The following is a 12,760-nucleotide window of genomic DNA, read 5'->3' on the forward strand; positions in this document are numbered from 1 at the left end:
GGGTGCAGGGAAGCTGGAGGGAGCACCATTACTTACCTCTCGGGTGTGGATCCTCTGGACTGGTCCATGCAGGATCCTCCATCACCGACACTGCTGCCACTGTTGCTTGGCACCACTGCACGGGACACTTACTGGTGTATAGACCAGAGCCCCAGCAGAAGCATCAAGTTCCCTTTGGAGTGACAAAAAGATGGATGGAGAGATATGTGTGTGTGGTTTTTTACTTTGGCACCCAAAAATCCCACAAGCTTGACGGTGGGCGGCGCAGTAGCGGTTTCAGCGCAGGGCAATATTTACCTATCAGTGCTCCTAGGTAGGCACAGTACAAGCTTCCCCTTGACCTAAGAAATAGCAGAGCTTGATCGGGTTCACTCTACTGCGTAGTCGGCTCGCACCTGCGCAGTAACGTGGACCCAATTGGGTTTGCCTATTTCCGCTGGAGCCCAAGGGGAAGCTTGTACTGTGTCTATGCAGTATCGCGGATAGATAAATATTGCCGTACACTGTTTGGGGGCTGTCAGCTCTGCATCCCCACGTCTGGAGAGGATGGGGGAAGCCTCATAAGGGAAACTAAGTCCCAGAGTGAAAAAAACATGAACTATTGACCTTTTTATCTTTTCCGCTTACAGCAAAAAGCCCTGGTATCTGCTTAGGAAAGTGTCTTATAGGTGTAATTTGTTATCAGTGAGCCAACTGGAGAAACACTGTCAGTTCCATAGCTACCTGCTTTAAATTTCTCAATAACTTTAGCCCTGACCTGTCTGGTGTGTTCTTTGGACTTCAGAGGTGCACTCTATTTAGTCATTAGCACTCATCAGGCAATGTCTATGGGCAACGGACTGCACTCAGACCAAAGGGGGCTGAATAATTACACACACCCCACTTTGCAGTTATTTATTTGTAAGAAATGTTTGGAATCATGTGTGATTTTCATTGCACATCACTTTGTATTGGTCTTTCACATGGAATTCCAATAAAATTGATTCAGGTTTTTGGCAGTTATATAACAAAATGTGGAAAACTTCAAGGGGGCCGAATACTTTTGCAAACCACTGTAATTATAAACTCTTTCAGGTAGGGAAAAAAGAAAAGGAGCACAGCCTAAGTGTCTGTAGGCTTACCACTATATACAGGATCTTCTCAAAAAATTAGCATATTGTGATAAAGTTCATTATTTTCTGTAATGTACTGATAAACAGACTTTCATATATTTTACATTCAAATACACACAACTGAAGTAGTTCAAGCCTTTTATTGTTTCAATATTGATGATTTTGGCATACAGCTCATGAAAACCCAAATTTCCTATCTCAAAAAATTAGCATATTTTATCCGACCAATAAAAGAAAAGTGTTTTTAAAACAAAAAAAGTCAACCTTCAAACAATTATGTTCAGTTATGCACTCAATACTTGGTCGGGAATCCTTTTGCAGAAATGACTGCTTCAATGCGGCGTGGCATGGAGGCAATCAGCCTGTGGCACTGCTCAGGTGTTATGGAGGTCCAGGATGATTCGATAGCAGGCTTAAGCTCATCCAGAGTGTTGGGTCTTGCGTCTCTCAACTTTCTCTTCACAATATCCCACAGATTCTCTATGGGGTTCAGGTCAGGAGAGTTGGCAGGCCAATTGAGCACAGTAATACCATGGTCAGTAAACTATTTACCAGTGGTTTTGGCACTGTGAGCAGGACGCAGGTCGTGCTGAAAAATGAAATCTTCATTTCCATAAAGCATTTCAGCAGATGGAAGCATGAAGTGCTCCAAAATCTCCTGATAGCTAGCTGCAGTGACCCTGCCCTTGATAAAACACAGTGGACCAACACCAGCAGCTGACATGGCACCCCAGACCATCACTGACTGTGGGTACTTGACACTGGACTTCAGGCAATTTGGCATTTCCCTCTCCCCAGTCCTTCTCCAGGCTCTGGCACCTTGATTTCCGAATGACATGTTAAAGTTGCTTTCATCCGAAAAAAGTACTTTGGACCACTGAGCAACAGTCCAGTGCTGCTTCTCTATAGCCCAGGTCAGGCGCTTCTGCCGCTGTTTCTGGTTCAAAAGTGAGTTCATGCTTCCATCTGCTGAAAAGCTTTATGGAGATGATTTCATTTTTCAGCACGACCTGGCACCTGCTCGCAGTGCCAAAACCACTGGTAAATGGTTTACTGACCATGGTATTACTGTGCTCAATTGACCTGCCAACTCTCCTGACCTGAACCCCATAGAGAATCTGTGGGATATTGTGAAGAGAAAGTTGAGAGACGCAAGACCCAACACTCTGGATGAGCTTAAGGCCGCTATCGAAGCATCCTGGGCCTCCATAACACCTGAGCAACGCCACAGGCTGATTGCCTCCATGCCACGCCGCATTGAAGCAGTCATTTCTGCAAAAGGATTCCCGACCAAGTATTGAGTGCATAACTGAACATAATTGTTTGAAGGTTGACTTTTTTTGTTTTAAAAACACTTCTTTTATTGGTCGGATAAAATATGCTAATTTTTTGAGATAGGAAATTTGGGTTTTCATGAGCTGTATGCCAAAATCATCAATATTGAAACAATAAAAGGCTTGAACTACTTCAGTTGTGTGTATTTGAATGTAAAATATATGAAAGTCTAATGTTTATCAGTACATTACAGAAAATAATGAACTTTATCACAATATGCTAATTTTTTGAGAAGATCCTGTATACACGTCTATCTCATCAGGTCACGTCATCTCTGGTACACTGTAAAGTAAAAGCCTGCATTTTCCTCACTTGTGCTGAGCGTACTACAGACACGGACGGAGATGGCACATTCTATAGACAGAGCAATAGCCTGCCAATAGTATCTCCATCAGGCAGGTGGCGGTGATAATCTGCTTATCGTGCTCTTATATGGAGACAAGCTGTCGCTAAGCCTGTGTGCAGCAGTCCGCTCTGTCATCTCACCTTCTTTACAGGCGGCTGAAAGAAATCAGAGTCCCGGGAATTCCCGTCTGTGCTACTCGTCTCGCTGCATTGGTCGTTTTGTGCTTCTCTGCAAAGACAACAAAGTGCGCTCAGTGTGATGCCACCTTGTGGGAAAACATACATACTACAGTATACAGGGAGGCTTCACATCAGAACTGCTGAATTATGGATGGACATACCCAAACCCAGTCACAATAAACAAGGGATCTGTCACTCCCTCCATTGTAAACCTACGGAGGGGGTGTGGTCTGGAGTGTCAGGGGTGTACACTATCCAGCCACAGCCTACCGCAGGGAAAACTGAAATTACCAACGTGTGCAGTAAATACCTCAAATGTAAATTCACAAAGATTAGAGCCTGTGGTAACACAAGTGAGATGTTTGGTATCTCCAGCCTGGAGCTGTCAGTAACTAACAAGCAAACCATTCAGAAGGTTACAGAATGGAGGAAAACAGAGCAGAGAAAAGGGGAAAACTAATTATACAATTCAGGAAAATAGTAAAGTTAAAGAGACTCTGAAGCGAGAATAAATCTCGCTTCAGACCTCCTAGATAGCAGGGGCACGTGTGCCCCTGCTAAACCGCCGCATACGCGCCGCTAAATGGGGGTCCCTTCACCCCCAAACCCCCCACTACGACACTTGGTCGCAGACTTGGTCGCTTCTGGAGGCAGGGCTAACGGCTGCAGTCCTGCCTCCAGTCGCGTCTATCAGCCGTGCATCGCCGCCTCTCCCCCGCCGTGCTCAGTGAAGGAAGACAGAGGGGCGGGGGAGAGGCGGAGATACGCGCTGACAGACGCGCGTGGGGCAGGGCTGCAGCGGTTAGCCCTGCCCCAACCAGGAAGCACTCCCCCGCTGCACGGAGGGGGATTTGGGGGTGAAGGGACCCCCATTAAGCCGCGGGATAGCGGCGGTTTAGCAGGGGCGCACGTGCCCCTGCTATCTAGGAGGTCTGAAGCGAGATTTATTCTCGCTTCAGACTCTCTTTAAAGGGAACCTAAACTGAGAAGGATATGGATTTTTTTCCTTTTAAAATAATACCAGTTGCCTGACTCTCCTGCTGATCCTGTGTCTCTAAAGGTGGCCATACACTGGTCGATTTGCCATCAGATCGACCAACAGATAGATCCCTCTCTGATCGAATCTGAACAGAGAGGGATCGTATGGCTGCCTTTACTGCAAACAGATTGTGAATCGATTTCACTATGAAACCGATCACAATCTGTGGAGCTGCCTCCCCTGCATACATTACCTGATCCGGTCGGCACGAGTCCCCTGGTCTCCGCTGTTTCTTCTCCGCTGGGTTCCGGACCGGCTGGCTTCACTTCACGTCCGGGGAAGTTTAAACAGTAGAGGGCGCTCTACTGTTTAAACTTCCTGCCGGGACAGGAAGTAGCCAGCCGGAACACAGCGGAGAAGAGACAGCGTAGAGAGCGGGGTCTTGCGCCGGCCGGAGTAGGTAATGTATTGTCGCTAGCAGCGGTCGTCGGGCATTCGAATGCCACTATCGACGCACTCCCGACCCGCCGGTGATCGAGGGAAATCTTCCGCACGGACGGCTCGAAGGGAATCGACGGGAACGATTGATTTCAGGCGGAAATTGATCGTTCTGTCAGCATTTGCGTAACGATTTCACAGCAGATTCGATCACAGTGATCGTTAGGTGTATGGGCCACTTAATACTTTTAGCCACAGCCCCTGAACTAACATGCAGATCAGGTGCTCTGACTGAAGTCAGACTGGATTAGCTGCATGCTTGTTTCAGGTGTGTAATTCAGCCACTACTGCAGCCAAAGAGATCAACAGGACTGCCAGGCAACTGGTATTGCTTAAAAGGAAACCTCCATATCCCTCTCAGTTTAGGTTCCCTTTAAAGTGGACCTGAACTCTTGCACAGGACAGAAAGAAAACCAAGAATGTACTTTGTATGTATAGCCCATTTCTGCCACTAATCACAAGTGTAATTTAATCTCTCAGCTTTGTCAGCTCAGGAATCTCAGCAACCTTGGCAGAGCAGCTAATTTGTAAACGCGGGATGTTATATCTTCTTCCATGAAATCAGGAAGTAGACATCGCAGATTTATTGCAGGATTTCTATCTGCTGTAACAAAGAAATGTTTTTCATAATAGGTTATTATGCTGTTGCTTAAAGAGGAACTTCAGCCTAAACAAACATACTGTCATTAAGTTACATTAGTTATGTTAATTAAAATAGAATGGTAATATAATCTCTTACCCACCCTGTTTTAAAAGAACAGGCAAATGTTTGATTTCATGGGGGCAGCCATCTTTTTGGTTGAAAGGAAGTGACAGGGAGCATGAGACACAGTTCCAACTGTCCTGTGTCCTGATCACCCCTCCCAGTTGCTAGGCAGCTTAATAACAACATAGGAAATCCGATCATGCTTTGCACAGAATCAGGGAAAAAAAGCCCGGGCAGTTTTCTTTGATGGGTGGAGCTTAGCTAAAAATTATGTTTTGGTAAGAAAAACAAAGTTCTGATGCTGTGAAACTGTTAAAGAAACACCAGGCCTTTTGAGTTCTGCTGAGTAGATTTTTAGTCCGGAGGTTCACTAACTTTTAGAGCAGAGAGGAAGTTAAGTTCAGGACCGCTTTAACAAACACAGATGGCTCTAATTTCACAATCTTATCTAGTAACTAAGAATACTAATGGTCCTGTGATCAGGTAAAGCTGCAGTGCCAGTACACGGCCGGGGGTGGGGTACACTTACTCTCTCCGCAGGTCCTGTGATCAGGTAAAGCTGCAGTGACAGTACACGGCCTAGGGGTGGGGTACACTTACTCTCTCCGCAGGTCCTGTGATCAGGTAAAGCTGCAGTGACAGTACACGGCCTGGGGGTGGGGTACACTTACTCTCTCCGCAGGTCCTGTGATCAGGTAAAGCTGCAGTGACAGTACACGGCCTGGGGGTGGGGTACACTTACTCTCTCCGCAGGTCCTGTGATCAGGTAAAGCTGCAGTGACAGTACACGGCCTGGGGGTGGGGTACACTTACTCTCTCCGCAGGTCCTGTGATCAGGTAAAGCTGCAGTGACAGTACACGGCCTGGGGGTGGGGTACACTTACTCTCTCCGCAGGTCCTGTGATCAGGTAAAGCTGCAGTGACAGTACACGGCCTGGGGGTGGGGTACACTTACTCTCTCCGCAGGTCCTGTGATCAGGTAAAGCTGCAGTGACAGTACACGGCCTGGGGGTGGGGTACACTTACTCTCTCCGCAGGTCCTGTGATCAGGTAAAGCTGCAGTGACAGTACACGGCCTGGGGGTGGGGTACACTTACTCTCTCCGCAGGTCCTGTGATCAGGTAAAGCTGCAGTGACAGTACACGGCCTGGGGGTGGGGTACACTTACTCTCTCCGCAGGTCCTGTGATCAGGTAAAGCTGCGGTGACAGTACACAGCCTGGGGGTGGGGTACACTTACTCTCTCCGCAGGTCCTGTGATCAGGTAAAGCTGCAGTGACAGTACACGGCCTGGGGGTGGGGTACACTTACTCTCTCCGCAGGTCCTGTGATCAGGTAAAGCTGCAGTGCCAGTACACGGCCTGGGGGTGGGGTACACTTACTCTCTCCGCAGGTCCTGTGATCAGGTAAAGCTGCAGTGCCAGTACACGGCCTGGGGGTGGGGTACACTTACTCTCTCCGCAGTCCCGCTGCCAGCACCATGGCACTGTGGTGATTGAATCGCTTGATGATGGCGGCGTTGCTGTTCTCTTTCACAGATTTTGCGTTGGACGTGGAGGGGGCGGAGCAGTTCCCGTATCCCTGAGAGGGAACACAACCTGTCACAAGGGAATCATCTGATAGTCGTAAAAGGCAGGACCCGCCCCCAGCGTTTACTTTCCTCAGTACATCTACCATATTTATTCATGCATAGGCTATAACTGTATTTTTTACCCACAATGCTTATATTACGGATAGTCACAGACATACAACTCATACTGAGTACATTTCATGCTAATTCTATGGAAATATATGCAACTTGAAAATGGGCCAATCAAGTGCAGCTGATTGGGGAACTGATTGGTCGATTTTCATGCTGCATATCTTTCCATAATATTAGCATTAACTCGGAATTAACTGCCTCTCATACACCATCCATAGCCCACATTACAATCTGTAGAGAGCTATAAATGATGCTGGCAAAATAAATCTAAACACACTCCCAGAGCAGCATGGTGTGCAGTTACACCTCTCGTCCAAAGTGGAAAAACCCTCAATGTTCAGGGCACGGTTTCTAAAGGCAATCTAGTAAGGAAATTCAAAAATAGCAAAAAGAGTTTGAGAGACTCTTGCAGCAAATCTTTCTCACCTTATTAGCACACATTTTCTTCAATAGACAAATATTCCCTTTTAAAAGAAATATCAGTCAATTTAAACAAAATGAGATCCACTTACCCGTGGCTTCCTTCAGCCCCTGGAAGGCTATGTGTCACTCACCGCAGCTCCACTGCAAGCTGGTGTCATGGGGTCCCCTGCGTACCAGCCCCCGACCCGGTGATGTCAGCGGCGGCCTCTGCACATACGCTAGCGTGCGCCGCTCACATAACCGGGAACAATCTGCGCAGGCACAGAAGTACCGCACCTGCGCACAACGCTCCTGGGGTTGTGAGTGCGATAACGAGCGGCATGGACATGCAGGGGCCACCGCTGACCTCGCCGGGTGAGCGGCTGGTACGGAGGGGACCCCGAGAGAGCGGCCTGGAGTGGAGCTTTGGGGAGGGACACATAGCCTTCCAGGGGCTGGAGGAAGCCCCAGGTAAGTAGATCTCATTTTGTTTAAATTGCCTAATATTTCCTTTAAGAGTAAAAAGGTACAATGGATTGCTTTTAATAGCTATGTACAAGTGGTCCCCTACTTACAAACGGCAGATTGTTTGTAAGTTGAGTCCTGTGTTAATCGTGAATAAATTATTTTCTTTCAGCCAGCTCTGAGTTGGAGTCGGATGATTTTTATACAAAGTCCACAGCCCTGGGTTTACTTATGGGTACCATTTCGGAATTACCACTGCTCAATAGTAGACTGGTCTTCTCAGTATTTCATACGCTCGAATATCCTCAACCAAAAACCCGGAAGGGATTCTTTTTGGATGAGGATCAGACGAGTATCAGGTAACCATGGTGACCTATCAGCAGCCAATGAAGGAACCGCATTAGCTGGCGCATTGGGATGCTACAGTATGAAGCAAGGCCAATGGGACTAGTTTCCTCTAGGCGGGCTTGCTACATGTCTGCATGGCAGCTCCTGAGTAAAGCCGCAGGATCATTGGCCTCCTTATTAGTAGACTGAAAGTCATCCAGTAAAAGTTTGTCATCCTCTAGTTCAAGAGAAACTCCGTAAATTAACCCCACTGGGTGTTACGGCTGCATAATTCCTTCTCAGTTCATGAGTCTCTGTAGGATTAAGAAGTGTATTTACAGCTTAACTAAGCCCAAGGGGAAAAAATATAACCTACAGACTTGTATGACTTGATATGGTTTCTTAAAGGACAACTGAACAAAGAGGGATATGAAGACTGCCATATTTATTTCCTTTTAAACAATACCAGTTGCCTGGCAGCCCTGCTGATCTATTTGGCTGCAGCAGTGCCTGAATAAAACCAGAAACAAGCATGCAGCTAATCTTGTCAGATCTGATAATATTGTCAGCACCCCTGATCTGCTGCATGCTTGTTCAGGGTCTATGGTTAAAAGTATTAGAGGCAGGATAGCCAGGCAACTGCTTAAAAGGAAATAAATATGGCAGCCTCCTCATCCATCTTCGTTCAATCGTCCCTTAAAGGAATACTGTAGGGGAGGGGGGGTCGGGGGAAAATGAGTTGAACTTACCCGGGGCTTCTAATGGTCCCCCGCAGACATCCTGTGCCCACGCAGCCTCTCACCGATGCTCCAGCCCCACCGCCAGTTCGCTTCTGGAATTTCAGACTTTTAAGTTTGAAAACACTGAGCCTGCGTTGCCGTGTCCTCGTTCCTGCTGATGTCACCAGGAGTGTATTGCACAGGCCCAGTATGGTCTGTGCCCGCGCAGTGCGCTCCTGGTGACATCAGCAGAAGTGAGAACACAGCAACACAATCTCACTCATGAGACGTCTTCTTCGCTCCGTGCCTCGGGCCTCCCACGCTGCGTTCCAATCCGCTGCCACATGACTATACACTTCCTCCTACAACCCGGAAAAAGGAAGTGTTTGTAATCACCTGACGTCGGATTGTAACGCAGCGTGGGAGGCGCCGAGGGACGGATCAAAGAAGGTGTCTCATGGGTAAGATTAACTCCACCCCCCCTTCCCGCCCACCAGTGTGCCTGCTCAGTAGAGCGGAGCCAGTCGGCTCAACTATTTCCTGTGTTTGAAGTATACAAGACATCACTGTGCACCACTCGCCTGGCTGTCTCTTCACCACTGATCTGAGGCCCGAAGTATGCCGCACAGTGAGGGGGAGCCAAACTTTGTGGATGAAAGACGGGACCAGGACAAGCGTCACGCAGGATATTAAGCGGCAGGCAAACACAGCGTGAACCACCTGGCCAACAGCAAAGTACCATCGGTGGTACGCGTACCACCAGTTGAAAAGCCCTGATTTAAATAAACTGGATGAATTCCGAATAAAACCTATTCGGATTTCCCCCGGTGATCATCACTGATAGAAAGCTGTTCATTTCTGAGGAATATGCAGCAATAAAGCGCTATTATATCAGCTAGCTCTGTGTTGAGGGGTTAGACTTCAGTACAGCGGCCTGTAAGGTCATCTCACCTCATCCAGGCTCTTGTCATCCAGTGACGTTAGATCTAGCATAGGATTCTTCACGCCTTGGGACACTAAAGATTTCAGACCTGCAAAGGAAATCTACATATTACTATGGATTTTCAATTCATTTCATTGTAAAATTGTCGTAGGTGCTCAAAGCCGCAATGGTAATGTCTTTGTGACAGTAATCTACATCCCTAACAAAAGGCCGCAGGGATGACTGGAGAGGACACACTATGCTCAATCAGATCAGGGTGGCCTCACCAGTGTATGGCGGGCCAGGCAGAGACACAGTTACCTTTATCGTCCAGCTTGGCGCACTCAGAAAACAAGTCTTTGGATCCGGTGTTGAGTCGGTCCCGGTGGAAATAATGCGACTGAAAGAACCGAGTCCAGAACTCCTTCTCAGTCATGTTGTGGGGAACGTTCTCATCATACTTTAGCTTCACTAGAAGAGACCATACAGGGAATGGTTACTCCTTATGCATCAGTACCAGTCTATAGCATCTTACAACTCTACAACCAACCTGTCAACAAACAGCAGCTCAGCCTACTGTCAGGGGTGTAACTAAAGACTGCCGGGCCTACCAGCAAAGATCTGCCATTCAGGCACTACATCTTCCAACCCTCTGTTAGTGGCCCAGGGCTAATGTAACCCGCTCCTGTCAGCAAAGCGTTATACATACATACAGAGGACAGGTGTCCTTTGCTCCCCATTTCAGCGTATCTCTGATACGCTGAGTCCTACAGAGTCAGCGCATTTTACTGTTTTCAGTACAGTGTAGGAACATAATAGACAGGAGTAAGTTTCCTGAGAACGGAAGCTGCGGGGGCACACTTCCTCTTTGGTACAGGTAGAAGCAGGAGAGAGATTGATGGTTAATCTGTCAGCCACAGGAAAGGATGGACTATTAACTATCTACAAGTATCTATAACTAGGAATGGTCAGAATTGTAAATTGTATTCTGGAAAAAAAAAAGTGCGAATGTAAAAACAAAAAAAAAACACCAAAAAAAAAAACGTTCACAATAGGTTAGAGCAAAAGAGGTTCAAGGGCTGTGAATGTGTAAATTCAAAGAGAAACAAGAGTTTGCTTTCGTAAAACAGAAAGAATTTGCGATAATTCAGGTTGTAGTGAGCTTGAGATGTCTCCCACAATGCATCACTGCTGAATATATGCAAATTAACCATTGTACCCTTAGAAGCTAAACACACCTCCAGAACCGCTGGAATGCAATGATGTGTCAGCTTGTTAATTTGTACAGAGTCATAATAATCCAACATCCATACAGACGGTTTCGGATTTTTTGATCCTCATCAGTGCATGGCATGGATTTATTTGGCTATATGGAGTAGGGCTTGTAACACAGAGAGGTACAGACTAACCAGCAAGCTCATGGTGACCCAGAACTCATTGGAGTGTGTAAGGGACTACAATGGTCCTAAAGGCCCCCTTACTAAGATGTTAAGAAAAACAAGAGAAAATGCTAAGCAAAATTCTTACAGAATTTACAACTTGCAGACTGATACCAAACTCAAAATTCTGTGGAATCTGTGTGCTCAGCCATGTCTATAACCCCCTCCCCCACTTTCCCTGTCCACATACTAGTCATGTCCAACTCCCCCCCACGCCAATAGGCAGAAAAGAGTTGGAGTGTTTGGCAAATGCACCACCCCTTCCATACCGATGGGCAACTACTGGAGGGCTGGGCGGCTCAATGAAGCAGCAGCTCTTCTCCAGAAGACACAGGGGCCCATGTGCAATACACTTTTTCTCCTGAGTTTTCTCCCAGGTGATATTTTCACAACTTGTCATAAAATGTATTTTAAGCCACCAGCAAGTAAGAAAATACTCAAAGCACTTTTGATGGTACTTTTTCACCTACTTTTGGGTACTTTTTCAATTGTACAATAGTGAAACTTTAGTTTAAAGAGAAGATGAAAATGATCCAGGGCCCACATGCCATTTACTTTTTCTCCTGAGTTTTCTCCTAGGTGAAATTTTTACACCCTAGAAATAAAATACCTTTTAAGCCACCAGCAAACCAGAAATTTTGACAGGACTTTTTTCACCTACTTTTGGGTACTTTTTCAACGGTAGAATGCTGAAAAGTTATTTTTAACAGAAGATGAAATATGATCTAAGAGAAAAAGTAAATTGCTTATGGCCCCATATCACCTTTTCTCCTAGGAGATAATGTTTTATATCCTGATTAAAACAACTTTGCTCTAGGAATTGGAAAAGTAAAAAAGTAGGTGAAAAAGATCTGTCCACAAATATTTATAGTATTTTCTTGCTTGCTAGTGGCTTAAAGTCAACGGGACCCCGATTAATACAAAAAAACAGTCAGCTACTTACCTAAGGAGAGGGAAGGCTCAGGGTCCTCATGAGCTTCCCCTCTCCCCTCCCGATGACCTTGTCACAGCGGCAGCTCCTACGTACAAATCCCCCGCCACAGGGGACTTTGGAAGTCTTCGTGAGCCGAGTCCTCCCGAAGACAGGCGGCTCCATACTGCGCATGTGCGAGTACACAATAGAGGGCGCTCGCGCGTGTGCAGTCTGGAGCGGCCCGTCTTCCGGAGCACTCGGGCTCCCAAATACTGCCGAAGCCTCCCTTCCACGGCATAAATAGCAGTATTTGACCAATTTAGTCAAATATTGCTACAGATGAGCCAGCGCTGGAACGGGCCCCAGGGGAGGAGAGGGAAGACTCATTAGGAGTCTGAGCCTTCCCTCTCCTTAGGTAAGTGTCTGGCTTTTCTTTTAATTAATCGGTTCCCCTTGACTTTAAAGCAGTAGGATCAGCCATACTATGCCAGGGAAAAAAAAAACACATATATAAGTAGATAAATACTTGACCTACTTACATAACACATGTATTGTACTGTCCACGTTTTGATTTCAGTGAATGTTATATAGTAAATGATGAGAATTCTGTTCCTGGTGGGGGCCATGTCTTTTGCCCACAGTTAAGGCTAACTCGTGATGTCATTTCTGCCCTTTACTTTTTTCTTGTCTCCTCCAATCGCTGAGTCGCCTCAGCCT

The 12,760-nt window shown here is 46.7% G+C and overlaps 1 protein-coding gene across 3 annotated transcripts in view; it reads right to left on the minus strand.

Moving 5' to 3' along the window:
- GTF2H1 (general transcription factor IIH subunit 1) overlaps positions 1 to 12,760 on the minus strand; it is a 54,104-nt gene that overhangs the window by 11,853 nt on the left and 29,491 nt on the right. For all 3 annotated transcript variants that reach the window (XM_068261451.1, XM_068261449.1, XM_068261450.1), the window contains exons 6-9: positions 10,013 to 10,162; positions 9,721 to 9,800; positions 6,608 to 6,735; positions 2,934 to 3,021 (exon numbers count right to left, since the gene is read on the minus strand). In XM_068261451.1, the coding sequence (XP_068117552.1) occupies positions 2,934 to 3,021; positions 6,608 to 6,735; positions 9,721 to 9,800; positions 10,013 to 10,162 (446 nt within the window). The remainder of the gene's footprint in view (positions 1 to 2,933; positions 3,022 to 6,607; positions 6,736 to 9,720; positions 9,801 to 10,012; positions 10,163 to 12,760) is intronic.

Source organism: Hyperolius riggenbachi, chromosome 11 (genome assembly GCF_040937935.1).
Source record: "Hyperolius riggenbachi isolate aHypRig1 chromosome 11, aHypRig1.pri, whole genome shotgun sequence".
NCBI lineage: Eukaryota > Metazoa > Chordata > Amphibia > Anura > Hyperoliidae > Hyperolius > Hyperolius riggenbachi.